General features: G+C 38.5%; 1 protein-coding gene across 1 annotated transcript in view; it reads right to left on the minus strand.

Annotated features, from left to right (window-relative positions):
• Positions 1 to 14,977, minus strand: part of PHC3 (polyhomeotic homolog 3) — a 74,387-nt gene extending 59,410 nt beyond the window's left edge. The window contains exons 1-4 of the mRNA XM_080802075.1: positions 14,936 to 14,977; positions 11,908 to 12,073; positions 7,841 to 7,996; positions 6,646 to 6,723 (exon numbers count right to left, since the gene is read on the minus strand). Coding sequence (XP_080658201.1) covers positions 6,646 to 6,723; positions 7,841 to 7,996; positions 11,908 to 12,073; positions 14,936 to 14,949 — 414 coding nt within the window. The 5' untranslated portion in view covers positions 14,950 to 14,977. The remainder of the gene's footprint in view (positions 1 to 6,645; positions 6,724 to 7,840; positions 7,997 to 11,907; positions 12,074 to 14,935) is intronic.
• Between the last annotated feature and the right edge of the window lie 218 nt (positions 14,978 to 15,195).

Below are 15,195 nucleotides of genomic sequence, written 5' to 3' on the forward strand. Positions count from 1 at the left end.
ACTTTTAAAACATATACAAATTTCAATTAAAAAATATTGGTGAAAAAAATTATCTAGAATCTGGCCAACTACTTCTCACCGTATCTACTGTCACCATCATGGTGCAAGCCCCCAATCTTTCTTGGATTACTACAAGAATCATTTAACTGGTCTCCCTGCTTCTATCTTCACCCCCCACAACCTAACACTGTCACTAAGTTAAAACCTGAGATCAGGGCACCTGGTTGGCTCAGTGGGTTGGGCCTCTGCCTTTGGCTCAGGTCATGGTCTCAGGCTCCTGGGATCGAGCCCCGCATCGGGCTCTCTGCTCAACGGGGAGCCTGCTTCCCCCTCTCTCTCTGCCTGCCTCTCTGCCTACTTGTGATCTCTGTCAAATAAATAAATAAAATCTGAAAAAAAAAATTTAGAATTAAAAAACAAAACAACAACAAAAAAAAAACCCTGAGATCATGTGGCTTCCCTACTGAAATAGCTTTCCAATAGCTTCCCAATTTGAGTAAGAGTTTTATAATCTCCTTATGACTGGACTACAATTACCTCTCTAATGTCATCTCTAACCACACTACCACTCTCTCATTCTACTCCAGCCACCATACTCCCTTCTGTTCCTTGAGCATGTCTGCCTCCCTAACCCTCCTTCAAATACCATCTTTATTAGCAGTGCCTTCCCTGACCACCCTAGTTAAAACAGCAAGTTCCCTTATCCTATTCTCCTTTCTTGCTTTATTCTTCTTTATAGCACTTACCATCTGACATATTATATACCAGCAGTTTACCATGTCTATCTCTAGCTCCATAAGAACAGAGAGTTTGTTGTGTTGCTGTGTTCCTGTACCTAAAGGGTTTTGACACATATTAAATGCTCAATAAATATTTGTTGTATGAATGAGTGAATATATGAATGAAAAAAATCATAAAACTAACCGATCTTCAAAAGCTCATCTTATCTGGCACCATAACTAGAAAGCTATTACAAACAAGGTTTTGTCCTTTTTTACTAAATAGTACAGTGAATTAAAGTCAAAACATCTGGGATTAATGTAGATTCCAAGACCAAAAAACAACAAAGAAAAGATAAAGGGAATGAGATGCAAATAGCCCCTGAGTCACTTAGAGACTCATGATTGCAATTTTTCAGCTACATAATCCTTTCCAGCTGAAAATGCTCAATGAAGTAAAAGTATATAGAGAATGATAACACTTCACTTACATTAAAACAAATAAAATTAACCACAGGCCTATCTATTTACATTTATGTATGGAAACACACAGTAATAAATAAGAAAGCTTTACACATAACTTTTTCACAGCAAAAGGGACTACTAAGAAGGGATGTCCATTTTACTCTACACATTTGTAGTGTCTGCACCTTAGACAACAAGAGCATATTCGTGTTTTATTTAGGCAATATAACAATTAACAAAACAGGGGCACCTGCGTGGCTCAGGCAGTTGAGCATCTGCCTTAGGCTCAGGTCATGATTCCAGGACCCTGGGATGGAGCCTTGTGTTGGGCTTCCGGCCGAGCAGGGAGCCTGCTTCTCCCTCTCCCCCACTTGTGCTCTCTATAGCACGCACGCTCGCTCTCTCTCTCTCTCTCAAATAAATAAAATCTTTTTTAAAAATTAACAAAATGAAGCTCTTCAATCCACTTCCTCAGAGAAAACCACTGATTAACAATTTGTTATGTATTACAGATATTCTTCTTGAGTTATCAAGCAGATATATAATTTTTTAAAAAGTAAGTTAAATGACAGTAATTGTTTCCAGAAAGATGGAACAGACATACTTTTCCCTATTCCTGCCCCTAAATACAATTAAAAACCCTGGATGTAACATATATAATAAGCAAAAGAAAATCCTGAAAGGTGGAGAAAAGCAGACTGGCTAGGGACCTCAGAACACACAGGACCATGTGGTTGTGGGCTCCCTGGTTTTCCTTTTATCTTATATAAGCCAAACTTAGAGCTGAATCAGTGTGTAACCCAGAAACACAAATGGGGGCAAACAAAAAAACACCCCAAAAGAAGCCTGCTCTTTCTAGCCAAATGAACAAGAAAGAAACTCCCTAGCAACATAGAAAACTTTTAGATAGCTGCTCTACTCTAGCCAAACACCACAGAAAACACTGTGGCCCCACCCACACCAGCAAAGACTTCCACCTACACCAGGTTGTAACAAGGCACCTCAATTGCCATAATCCCTCCAATGGATAAGCATCAGAGAAGTCAAGGTAGAGGACTTTTATCCCAGCCATGCAGGAATAGACTACCTCCACCAACCCACCCCATCCCTAAGGTATCAGTGGAGACCAAGCGGGGAGCCATAACATGGCATTCTTATTCCCTCCCCCCAACCCCTCCAGCCAGGGACGCATCCATGGAGGTCTAGTGAGGAGCCAGAACTCTCCCCCCGCTTCAGGAATTTTGAGAAGCACCCTCTCAGGTGTCAGTCTACCCTCAGACGGTATTAAGGAGTTGTCACACATTCCCTTTCAGAAGCCAGGAGCCAAAATGCAAAGTTTAAAATGATCCATAGTCTCATAATACTCAAAATGTTGAGGTTTCAATCAAAAATCACTCATACCAAGAACCAGAAAGACCAAAGCTGAATAAAAAAGACAAGTGGATGCCAACACCAAGAAGAAAGAGATAGGATAATTCGGACGATTTTAAAGCAGTCATTATAAAAATGCTTTAAATAAGCAACATGAGCGCACTTGAATGAAAAAGCAAAATCTCTCAGCAAACAGAAGATATAAGTAAGGACCAAATGGAAATTTTAGAACTGAAAAACAGAATAACCTAAAGAAATAATTTAATGAGATCATACTACACATTTTTGCTTTTTTCACTTAATATCTAATGAAAATCTAATTCTCTCTGTATACATACATACAGCATTTTTTATTAGCTGTAGTATTCCTCTGTATGAATTAACTATAAGTTAATCTTTGATTAATGGGCACTTACTTATACTGCTTATAATTCTTCATTATAAGCCATGCATATTTGCATAATTATGTCATTTTTACATGATTATCTGTCATAATTATCTATCATTTTTAGTAAATGACATCACTAAAAATAAGTGATAAGTGAAAGGGAATGCACAATTTAAATTTTCATACACAATGTCAAATAATCCTCCAGAAAAGCTGTACCAAATACATTCCCATTGATAGTAAATGAGTGTATCTACTTTCTCACATCTTTGCCAACAATGGGTATTGGCTCAATGTTTTTCCTTGTTTTCTAATTTGAGAGATGTCATTGTTATTTTTATATACATTTCTTTATTACTAATATGATAAATATGTTTTCACATGTTTAAAAGCCAGAAATAGTCTTTCTTTTGAAAATTACCAGTGCAGGTCTTTTGTGAATTCTCACTGTTTATCTCACCACTATAAAAGGGCCCTTGTTATTTCACAAATATAAGCTGGTTGACCTACAAGGTACAAATATATTTTCAACCATTTTGTGTTAAGTTTGTTGATGCTTTAACTGGTTTAGGGTTCATTTTGACAAATCAAATTTAACCAAATCTAAGTCCTGTTCACTTAAAGTACAGAGACAACAAACTAAACCCCCAGTCCCAACTAGTTTTAAAGCCAAACAATCATAAAACCACCACTCTCACTACTGATCAGTGTCTAGAATTAGTCTTTCTGTTTTAATGAGGGAAGAAGAGGATGCTTGCATCCACTATTTACCCATATATTCAATTAACAACAGACTTCGCCCGTTTCCCGAGGTCATAATCCACTCTTTAATAATATTCCATTTCCCTACTGGGATCCCACTCCTACTTTAAACCCAAGTTAATCTGGCTAAAAACCTGACAACCTACCATCCAGTCCTTTATTATACTAAAGGCTGGACCATTCCCCATGGGCTTTCACTATTAATCTGGAACCATACCTTGAAATAACCAAAACTGAAAATTACTAGACTGCCCCCTAACATGGGTCATTAGTATCATTACCTAGAGATTTCTGCTACCAGGTTCTACCCCGCTTTTGGAGACTGACCCAAATTCACTAAGCTACCCTGGTATCATAATTTGGACAGCTAGTCAACTCCCTTGAGCTATTATTCAGCTGGGATCGAAAATGAAGCAAATACAATGCATTACTCCTTTTTTTTCCTGGACATCTGTTTCTCTCTGCTTACTTCTTTTCCTCCACCAACTAGTCAGGTTCTGGCATACTTTATCATATGAGGCTGCCTGGTTTATGACAAGCAGCACTAACAACATCATAAAAAATAAACACAATCCATGGAACTATAATTTCTGTGACAGTCACATACATAAAATCATAATGAGAGAAAAACAGTTTAAAAGGATACCTTTTAATAATTTGAAAAATTAAAAAGCACCTCTTTATCCATATATACCCTAATGTTATTCCAGTATTTCATAGAATAAAAAAACTGTCTATAATTTTTTTAACCAGACCACAAATGTTTATGAATGCTTGTCTTAACTACCAATGTATTAAAGAAAGACATGACATCAATAATCATAATTACAGGGGCACCCGGGTGGTTCAGTTGGTTGGGCAACCGCCTTTGGCTCAGGTCATGATCCCGGAGTCCCAGGATCGAGTCCCGCATCAGGCTCTCACCGCCATGGGGTGTCTGCTTCTCCCTCTGACCTTCCCGCCTCTCATGCTCTCTCTCACTGTCCCTCTTTCAAATAAATAAATAAAAATCTTTTTAAAAATCATAATTACAGGGGCGCCTGGGTGGCTCAGTGGGTTAAAGCCTCTGCTTTCAGCTCGGGTCGTGATCTCGGGGTCCTGGGATCGAGCCCCGCATCGGGCTCTCTGCTTGGCGGGGAGCCTGCTTCTCCCTCTCTCTCTGCCTGACTCTCTGCCTACTTGCGATCTCTCTCTCTCTGTCAAATAAAGAAATAAAAAATTTTAAAAAAAAAATCATAATTACAGTTATTAATGCTTAGGCTAGATTATACCACTGAAATTTTTTATTTTCTTCAGCCTAACATTTTCAAGTCATAATTTATTACCTAATTTTACATGTTCCAGGATACTTCCATGCTAAAAAAGAATAGAATTTTTAAATTAAAAATGTCATGGCCTAGTCGGTTATGCATCCAACTCTCGATTTTGGCTCAGGTCATGATCTCAGGGTTGTGAGATTGAGCCCCACAACAGGGTTGGCACTGGGCATGGAACCTGCTTAAGAGTCTCTCTCTCCCTCTCCCCTGCCCTGCCCTGCCTTTCTCTGGCCCTCTTTAAAAAAAAATAAAGTCAGATCAATATCAGAAAAATAACCATATGCATATATATATATATACACATAACATATAGATATAGGTATCAAGTCAGGAAAGACCAAACCCCTAGACAAAGAAATACAGCACAAGTTCATCTTCAATTTCTTAGCAATCTACAAACTAAACTCTACTGGAGTCAACTTTATAAAGTATCAAAATCTTATCCTCCTGGATCAGGAAAAAATAGCTGGTAAGGATATGATTAGGTTAACTTAATGGATCTCAACCAGAGGCAGTTTTGCCCTCCAGGAAACATCTGGCAGGGTCTAGAGATATTTTTGGTTGTCACACTGTGGCAAGGAGGAAGGCCATAGCCTACTAGTATCCAGTGGCTAGAAGCTAGCCATGCCGCTAAGCATCCTATAACACACAGCATAGTCCCCCCACAAGAATTATCTGCTCTGTAACAGCTACAGTGATGATGCAGAGAAATCTGGAACAACTGATGAAATGTGAATATGGACTACACTGTATCAATGCTAAATTTCCTGAATCTGATTATTTTCATGTCACTCTGTAAGAGAACAACTTTCTTTCCGGGAAATATATATCAAAGTATTCAGAAATAAAGGAACATGTCTCAACTTACCTGCAAATGGTTCAGAAAAAGATATGTCTATATGTATATATGCAGAGAGAAAGAATGAATGGTAAAGCAATGAGCCAAATGCTAACAACTGGTGAATCTGAGTAAAGAATATACAGAAATGTTTATTATTTTTCCAACTTAAAATTATATCAAAATAAAAAGTTAAGTATTATCATGCCTGAAAATTTCTTTCAACTGGAAAACTTTATACAATTTCCCAGTATATATGTGTAATACAGCCAAGCAGATTTACTCCTTTCTCAAAATAAATTACATTATCTTGAATAGATACTTGTAAATTTGGTCAAGATAAGTAAGCATAAGCTGAAAAGTATTAATTTCTAAAATGTGAGGTGCCCAGAAAAACCTAGAAACATTTATGTGTCAAGAATTAACATTCTTTAGTATATTATAGTATATCACAGTAAATACATGGCCTAATACCCCTTGCACTGTATATTTCAGGCTTTCAATACACACTGAAAACTGTAAACATTTTGAATCACATAAGATCTGAACAAAATCAATGGGAAAACATGTATAAGAAATAATACAAAAACATTTTTTAAAGACTCAGATTTTCAGAAGCTTAATATTAGTTCTGGATTCTTGAAACTTACCACTTCTATTTCTAGGCACTTATTACTTAAGAAGCAATCAACATAACGCAATAGCAACTTTGTAAACAGTAACAGTTCACTTATGGAAAACAGTAATTAAAATTTTTAAATCCAGGAAAAAAATTAGGGCACTTACAGATGTCTGGGACATACTTGACTGTTGTGTGACACTTCCGGTTGGGGATGTAGATGGTCTTCCACTGGACAAACTTGCCTAAAATAATAAGATCTTTGTAACAGATCTATTAAGAATCTAAAGTTAAAAGCTTTTGGTACCAGGATACCACAAAACCATGATAAAAGTCAAAATGTCTGTTTTATAAACCAATCTATTTCACAGCCAACATAGATTAAGCTTTGGCCAAACAGATTAAGAGGAAAAGAAAAAGCTGAACGATGAAAACTGTGGACCCAAAGGCTAATCTTATTTTAATAGCTGCACCCATTGTCAGTTTTACTCATCAGCTCTCTGTCTTCTTTGAAGTGAAACCACCCATAACAACATTATGAAAAAGAAATTGTAGCTACGTGAAGTGCCAGTGGGTTTCAGTTTCCTAACTTGTATCATGAACACGAGGTTATTTAAAAGTATACTACGAAGAAGAAGCAACAGCTGGGGATGTGTTTCTAACAGAAATAACTCTCAGGTTTAGTCAACTGAGATCCTCCTTCAGTAAGAAAATTTGAGATTAAATCTCACATGTAGTTTTATTTAAATAAACAGGGTCAAAAATCTTTTTTAAAACAAGTATTTAATCATAAAATTATCCTGTTATCAGTAGGAAAAGTATGCGTGGGTATTAGAAAGCTTCATGGATACTATTTTAGATAGAAAATTTCTGGAGTGATACATATTAAACAGTGGCCACCTCTGAAGAATGAAAAACAGCAGTGAGTCTAGAAAAGGAACACCCCTACTTTACCTCTTATAATTTTATGCAGTTCAATTTTTTTAATGAATGTAAATTACTTACATTAAAAGAAAAGACATTTTTCACTGAAACGTAAATACAATTCATGTAACCTGAAGTATTCACTGTTGTACCTAGAATTTTATACACACATTCCTGACACTTGCACTGAATTTCTGCAGTGCAAATAAAAAGCAGTGGGACAAAAGCTAGTGACAGAGTACTATATAAGACATAGCCATATTTGTTTCATTAACTTCTATTTGGCCGCCTATTAATTTCTTTAAGAAAAAATAATCATAGGACATTTAAGGATTCTGAAATAACTCCCAACGTATTTGTTTTCAGTGATTATCTGCTAAGAATGTCAACTTTTCATCAACGTTGGCCTCATAAACTCTCCAATTATGGAAGTCTCACCTGAACAGCAGCAAGGCTCTGCAGCTGGGAGCTACTCAAGTGCTGCTGCTGCAGCGCAGCCGTGTGCAGCATCAAGTGCTGCTGCTGAGCGGCGTACATCTGCTGCAGGTACTGCGCGGCGGAGCTGGGCGGCCGGTGCAAGGCCTGCTGAATCACCTGCGGGCAGCCAATTGAACCAAGGTCAAATATGGATCTTAACGTTCATCTGAACCATAAAATAAAGTATGAAAGAACAGGCAGTTGAAAATTTCACTGCTTTAATATTCAATGTCAAGTTTATTAACACAGTTCTCTCCTAGTTACACATCACTGAGATGCACTAATCTATACAAATTAAAACCACTCAGAAGAGACAATTCACCAAAGAACAGAAGAGTCAAATGAGCACTTGAAAAGATCTTCAATCTCATCAGTAGTCAAAATTTATAAATTAAAACAAGATACTATTCAGGGTGCCTGGGTGGCTCAGTGGGTTAAGCGTCTGCCTTCGACTCGGGTCATGATCTCAGGGTTCTGGGATCAAGTCCCACATGGGGCTCTCTGCTCAGTGGAGAGTCTGCTTCACGGCCTACCCCCCCAACCCCACCCCACCCCCCGCCAGCTGCTCTACTTGTGATCTCTCTCTGTCAAATAAATAAATAAAATCTTTAAAAAACAAAAGCAAGATACTATTCTCCAACTTTCAGATGAATAAAGATTTAAAAGAATACTACCACTAAGTGGGAAAAAAGATACTCTCATAGTGTTAGTAAGTATGGAAACTGGTGTAACTATTTTGGATAAAACTTAGTAGAATTCTGGGCTTGGGTGTAGAGAGGAATATGCACAACCCTGCAGTAGTTACAAATAGTAACACAGAGGTGCCTGGGTGGCTCAGTCGGTTGAGGGTCTAACTCTTGATTTTGGCTCACGTCATACATGATCTCAGGGTCTAGAGACTGAGTGCCGTGTCGGACTCTGCACTGGGCACTGAGCCTGCTTAAGATTCTCTCCCTCTCCCCTCCCCAACTCTCTCTCTCTCTCTCAAAAAAAATAAAATAAAATAAAATAAAAATAGCCCTGTAGATCCATTCTGCCCAGTATAGCAGCCACTAGCCACATGTGTCTCCTGAGTACTAACCAATGTAGCTAATGCAACTAAGAAAATTAGTTTCTGATTTTACTAAATTTTAATATAAACAGCCACATGTACTTTGGAGCTACTGTGTATTGAATACAGACATATCTACATTTATTGACAACACAAAAATTCCCAATATATTACTAGGTGAAAAAAGCAGATTACTAAATGGTGTATAGAGTAAGATACCAATTTTATATTAAAATATTTAAAAGAATATTCAGAAAAACATTAAAAGACTCCCGAGAGACAACTAGATTTAAGGTGATTTTTACCTTCACATGTGTATTTTTCTTTAAACGTCTGAAAAAAAATCTGAGTAGTATTATATTAATAATCACATAAAATTATAAGGATGTTTCATGTTTTAAATTATTAATTACTTTTTTAAATGTTTTTTAAACATCAGATTCCTTTCAACATAGAATAAAACTATTTTAACTAAAAAAAATTCCTGAAAAAGTGTTAATTACTATATTTGTTAATGAAATATAAAATCTGAGCCTGAAACTTCATAAATAGATAAATATAGGAAAGTCAAATATTCCAAAAACAGAGAAAAATCCTTTATCCTTTATCTGTCCAAACCCGTAAGTCAGACTATGCCAGTCCTCTGCAACCATGTCCCAAAGTCACATCATGCCCACAGTGACTCTTAAACAGCACAGAACCCTAACCTCAGCATCAACCATGGAGTTTTCAAGGCTAAGGGAGTAACAGAGCCATAATCCTACAGCTTGAGATCTGAGTCAGGACACCATGAGCCATAAAGCAATGAATCTCTTTACTCAAATTCCAAGAAAACATATTTCCTTGTGTTTACTTTCATGTATACATATCTCATCTCTCCAACTATAGACTGCTAAACCTGCTACAGACTCTTGTCACAAAATCATTATAGGACTTTGAACCTCAGTTGCAGAAGACTATAGACCAACATTAAGTGATTGAGAATTACAACAGTATGTCTTTTTAGTCAGATAAATCTATACATGTTCTTTAAATTACATAACAAAACTAAAATCAAATTGAAATAAGAAATGAGTAATCTACTTGACAGATTTTTGTCAGAGTGTAGTCATTTCTTATCATCAAAATAGTCTTTCATTGCCATTCAACCACAGACTCATAGAAGAGAGACTCGTTAAATACAAGTTAAAGGTAAAATACACTGTTCTTATATTATTTCTCTAAAGAAATGAAAAGGGCAAAAAGTATTCATAGCAATGAAAACAAATGCTGGAAGGTATTAAAGAATTCCTTAGGTAATTCAATAAATACTGATTTGATTACATTTTGGGGGAAACAACCATACGACTCCTTAAGAACTAGTGTTAGTGCTACTTGTGAGATACATGTATATCTACATATTTCCAGTTAACACTTTATTTTTTATTAACACATCCAGCTTAGATAGAAACTAGAGATCAAAATGGCACAGTAAAATACCACATTCCTGCGTCCCTTGCCTCAAAGAAAGGTGAAAAACATTAATAACACATTCCTCATTCCTGTCTGAACTTTTGCTGAACTGACTCAGTCTCCGACAATTTTGATTCCACCCCATGGTAACTTCAGAATCCAAAACAACAGAACAGTGAAATAGCAATGGAGTGGAGAGAGGAATATCTTGCAAACAACTAAGTTATTTCAGAGTAGAATGAAATTATGGAGATTGTAGAAAGAGTAAGCAGGTACAACACAACAAAAAAACTCAGAGTGGTTAAAGGCACAACTCTAAAACCAGACAATCTACTAGCTACGTGAATTTTGGAAAAGTTATTTAGCCCACTTAAAACATCAGTCTTCCCACCTATAAAATGGAGATAATAATAATATCTATTTCAAAGAGGTGTGCTGAGGATCAAAAGAGATAATCCCCGTAAAGCGTTCATCAAACGCTTGGCACATAGCAACTGTTCAACAAATACTAGATATTATTATTGACTGGGCATATATATTGTGTCCCACACAGTTCTAATGCTTCCTTTAATCCTCATAACGGGGTGCCTGGGTGGCTCAGTCAATTAAGGCTCTGATTCTTGGTTTCAGCTCAGATCATGATTTCAGGGTTGTGAGACTGAGCCCCCACAACCAGCTCAATAAGCAGCTGGGAGTCTGCTTAGGTGTCTCTCTCCTTCCCTTCCCCTTAGCTCCTCCCCTTGCTTGAGCTCATGCACTCACACTCTCCAGGGCTCTCTCTCTTAAAATCTCTCTCTCAAAATCTTTTTTTTTTTTTAAATCCTCATCATAACTAAGGAACTAGGTGGTCTTATCCTCATTTCACAGTTTCCTGATGTGCAAAGAGATCACGCCCCTCATCCAACACTACATAGGTATTAATGATTAAGAAGATGGAATTCAAAGAGCGTATCAGACTGTAATGCCCATGCCCCTTTTATGCAATACCATATTGTCTCAACATCCGTTATTATAAAGATTAATTAACCAAGTGAAGACCTAAAACTTTTCCTAGTTAAATATTCCCTTCCCCCTCTGCCCCTAGGAGCTTTAAATGGATCCTCCTACTTAGTTTCTTAGACCACCTGAGTTTTAAATGAACCTCTTAACACATCTACAGACCTGAATAGATCTTCCTAAGTCTATATTTTGGGTTCAAATACAAAGAACCCAGAAAAACCTAGAGCCACTCTGCATATCAAGGCTGTACGTTGAGTTTCTCCACATTGCAGCAGCACCTAGAGTCCTTTCAGCTATAATTTTCCTGACATGTGGTTTTATAGGCCACCTGCTGATAAATATAAGCCCTCTCAATAGGATTATTAAATAACTTTTTGATTGTTTCAAACATTAACAATCCTAACTGTACTCATTTAGAGAATATCATGTGACTCATCTGAGGATGTGAAACAATAGCTTCATCTGGCTTAAGAGAAAAGTAATGACATCCTAAGTCTCAATCTACCACACATTCTAACCGAAATACCTGTACGGCATGTCGGTCTGAGCCACTGTAGACAGAGATCTGTGGTTGCTGCATTCGAGAGGAGGAAGTGGTGATGGTGGTGGTAGTCGTGCTGCTGGTTGTTGTCGACACAGAAGATGTGCCAGGGTTTGGTTCACTATCCATAACTGTACTGTGGTCCTTGAATCTGTCAGATAACACAAAGGATTTGCATTGGCAAAAGCATTATTTCATGGGCTTTAAAGAATATTTAATGATTTCAAAGAAATAATCAGCAACAATCTAAATTTTTAAGACCCTCCCAAAATGGCATACATAGCACACAGTCACCATAACCACTTAGAAAGGAAAAGTACTTCGCAAATATGTAGCATATTTGATAGTTAATACCTACTAAATTTGCATTCAAATGATACAGGATACGCAACTTAAATAAATCCTGGCCTAAACTTTATCTTTCCATTACTGAAAGATAAGTGAAACCAGAACAGGTTTATAAGAGAACACTAAACTACCTAAAAAACAAATGCTTAAGCAGCATCAGAGTACTTTAAAGTATTTTTTTACGTTCTTTTGCCCATACTAATCACAAATTAAAGTAATTCTTATCTATATATTAAAACAGGATGCCTAAGGACTTGTGTTAATTAGGTTATTTCTGGTTACCATATGCACTCTGCTTTAAAAACATGTTCTCTTATTAAATAATTTAAAAAATTGTTTTTTTAAGATTTTATTTTTTAAGTAATCTCCATATCTAACATGGGGCTCTAAGAGACATGGTAGGGCATGTGACTCTCGACCTCAAGGTCCTCTTGAGTTTAAGCCCAACACTGGCATAAAACTTACATTTAAAAAAAAAAAAAAAAAAGGTAAATTGGGGCGCCTGGGTGGCTCAGTGGGTTAAGCCTCTGCCTTCAGCTAGGGTCATAATCTCAGGGTTCTGGGATCGAGCTCTGCATCGGGCTCTCTGCTCAGTGGGAAGGCTGCTTCCCCGCCGTCTCTCTCTCTGCCTACTTGTGATCTTTGTCAAATAAATAAATAAAATCTTTTAAAAAAAAAAAGGTAAAAATAGTAATTTTTTATTAACTCACACTGGCTTTTCCCTTATTAGTCTATAACATTGTCATTACTACATTTAATAACTCTGGTTACACTTATTAGCAGATTACTCTGGGAAATCAGAGAAGCACCTGACAACAATTTTCCCACTTCCCTACAAAAGTGTCTTTTCACAAAGAATTGCTCCAAATTCTGAAAACAGCACAATTATGTCACCTTCCCCACATATGAACAATAAAGTTCATAAAGTACATTTTGTACCAGACTTTCTGATTTCTTCCCCTCCAATACTGCAAACTCACTTCACTATTGTGATATAAACTTCCACTTCACCTTGAATCTATACTTTAATTCAATCAAACAACATTGTATTTTAAGTCAATTCTGAAGCCCTCGATATTGTTAGAAAGTGGAACTACAATAGTTTTTGTAGAGTTAAAAATGCACCAGAATGGTGAAAAGCACACCTGTGAATACAACAGTCTTATCTGCCTTTCTTAACCCCTCTTTTCTTCTGAGAAACAAAATTTGACACACATCACATCAGCATCATTGACAAGAATGTAACAAGAACACTTTCTACTTCATGAAAAGACAAAGGAATTTGGCACTAATTATGCATGCATACGCTATTCCCATATGGTGTCCTTTTATGTACAAATATTCTTTGTTCTTTACATCATTTATGTAAATAGTATTTATATGCTCCTCAAGGAATTAAAAGTAAAAAGAAAATTCAATTTAATAAAAAGTGAAAGGAAAACAGCTGACTTCACTTTTCTCATTAGTAAATGACTCACATATCTTTATGCTTCTCTGGGGTTGTTGTTTTTTTTAGTTTTTCAAACTGCCTTCCAATCAGCAAATCACAGCCTCATATGGTAACTGTTCAACATCATTCAGATTTAGTGGTAGATAAGGTAAGGTTTTTACCAAATTACTGGCTTCATAACACTTATGAAACATGTAGCAGTGATATGCAAAAAGCCAACTTAAATTCTGGTCCTTTTAGAGTGGTATTCTATGCAATCATGTGGTCAAACTCAGACCCCATGGTAGGTTTGTTCAGTAACAAACCAAAAATGGTCACAGATAATACAAATTCTAGGCACAAGTCTAAACATCAGTGAGTAGAACTGGCCAAACCATTGTACTGCATTTGGAGACCTGGCACAAAAGAACAATTTTGCTAACTCCACCGTCTGTGCGTAGTACTGTCTGCAAAATACAGCTGGCCAGTCCTGGTGCACAAGAGGCCTACCCAGGAAACACTAAGTTTGAGTAGCTAGCTAAGGATACCATCACACCACACCGCCACACAAGAATATGGCCCTCTAAGGTGGCATCGACACTGCAGCCAGAGACCCAAGGGAAATAACGTCTTTCTTCTGGGGTGTTTTCTGCCTAACCAGACCCGCAGGAACATTTCCCCCCACCACCCTCCGCTCCAAGGCCCGCGCTGGGACACCTTCTCCACACCTCCCAGGGGAGGGCGGTGAGCAGCCTCGTCTCGGGTTCTCCTACCGAGGAGCAGTGGGTTGACGCCGGGGCGGGAAGGAGGGGAGCGCGGAGGCCTGGCAGTGCCCGCCCAACCCTCCCCAGCCTCCGCGGGCCCCCGGCGCGGGCATCCGTGACAAGGCTGCCCTCGGGGCCCACTTGCAGGGATGACAGCGCCTGAGGAGCCCTCCGGGACTCAGCTCCCGGAAGACCCCAGCGATCGGGGTCCCTGGGGTGACTCTGCGCGCAAGGCCCGGCCGATTTGGGATCAGACCGCGGAAGGGGCGCTCCCGCCTGGAGGGAACTAGACCCTTACAGTTGGCCTCCGCCCCCCGATATAGGCCAAGCAGGATCCCCAAGGATAAGGAAGCTCTTGGGTCTCCCTTTCCCTGCACTGCCCGCCAGAGAGCCTTGAGCTTTCCCCTTCGGGGACATGTCGCTGCCCCACTCGCCCCCCGGTTACGACATCAGTCACCAGCAAGTCACTCACTCCGCTTCCGCCATCTTCTCTCCTCCATCACTAACACGGGCTGCGCATGCGCCCCCCGGCGGCCAGAGGAGGGGCGGGGTCGACTCAGCCCGGGGGAGCCCCCAAGGTCACGTGGCGTGCTCGGCTTCCAATCCCCAATCCCACTTGAGGCCTTGCTCGCTCTGGGAAGTGACCAGGTTTCCTTGTCTCCCGTCCACCCCTCGCTTTCTATTGCCTAAGGTCTCACTCTCGAGAAGGGATCTGTAACCGAGATATGAAAA

This window comes from Martes martes (assembly GCF_963455335.1).
Source record: "Martes martes genome assembly, chromosome: 1".
Classification (NCBI taxonomy): domain Eukaryota; kingdom Metazoa; phylum Chordata; class Mammalia; order Carnivora; family Mustelidae; genus Martes; species Martes martes.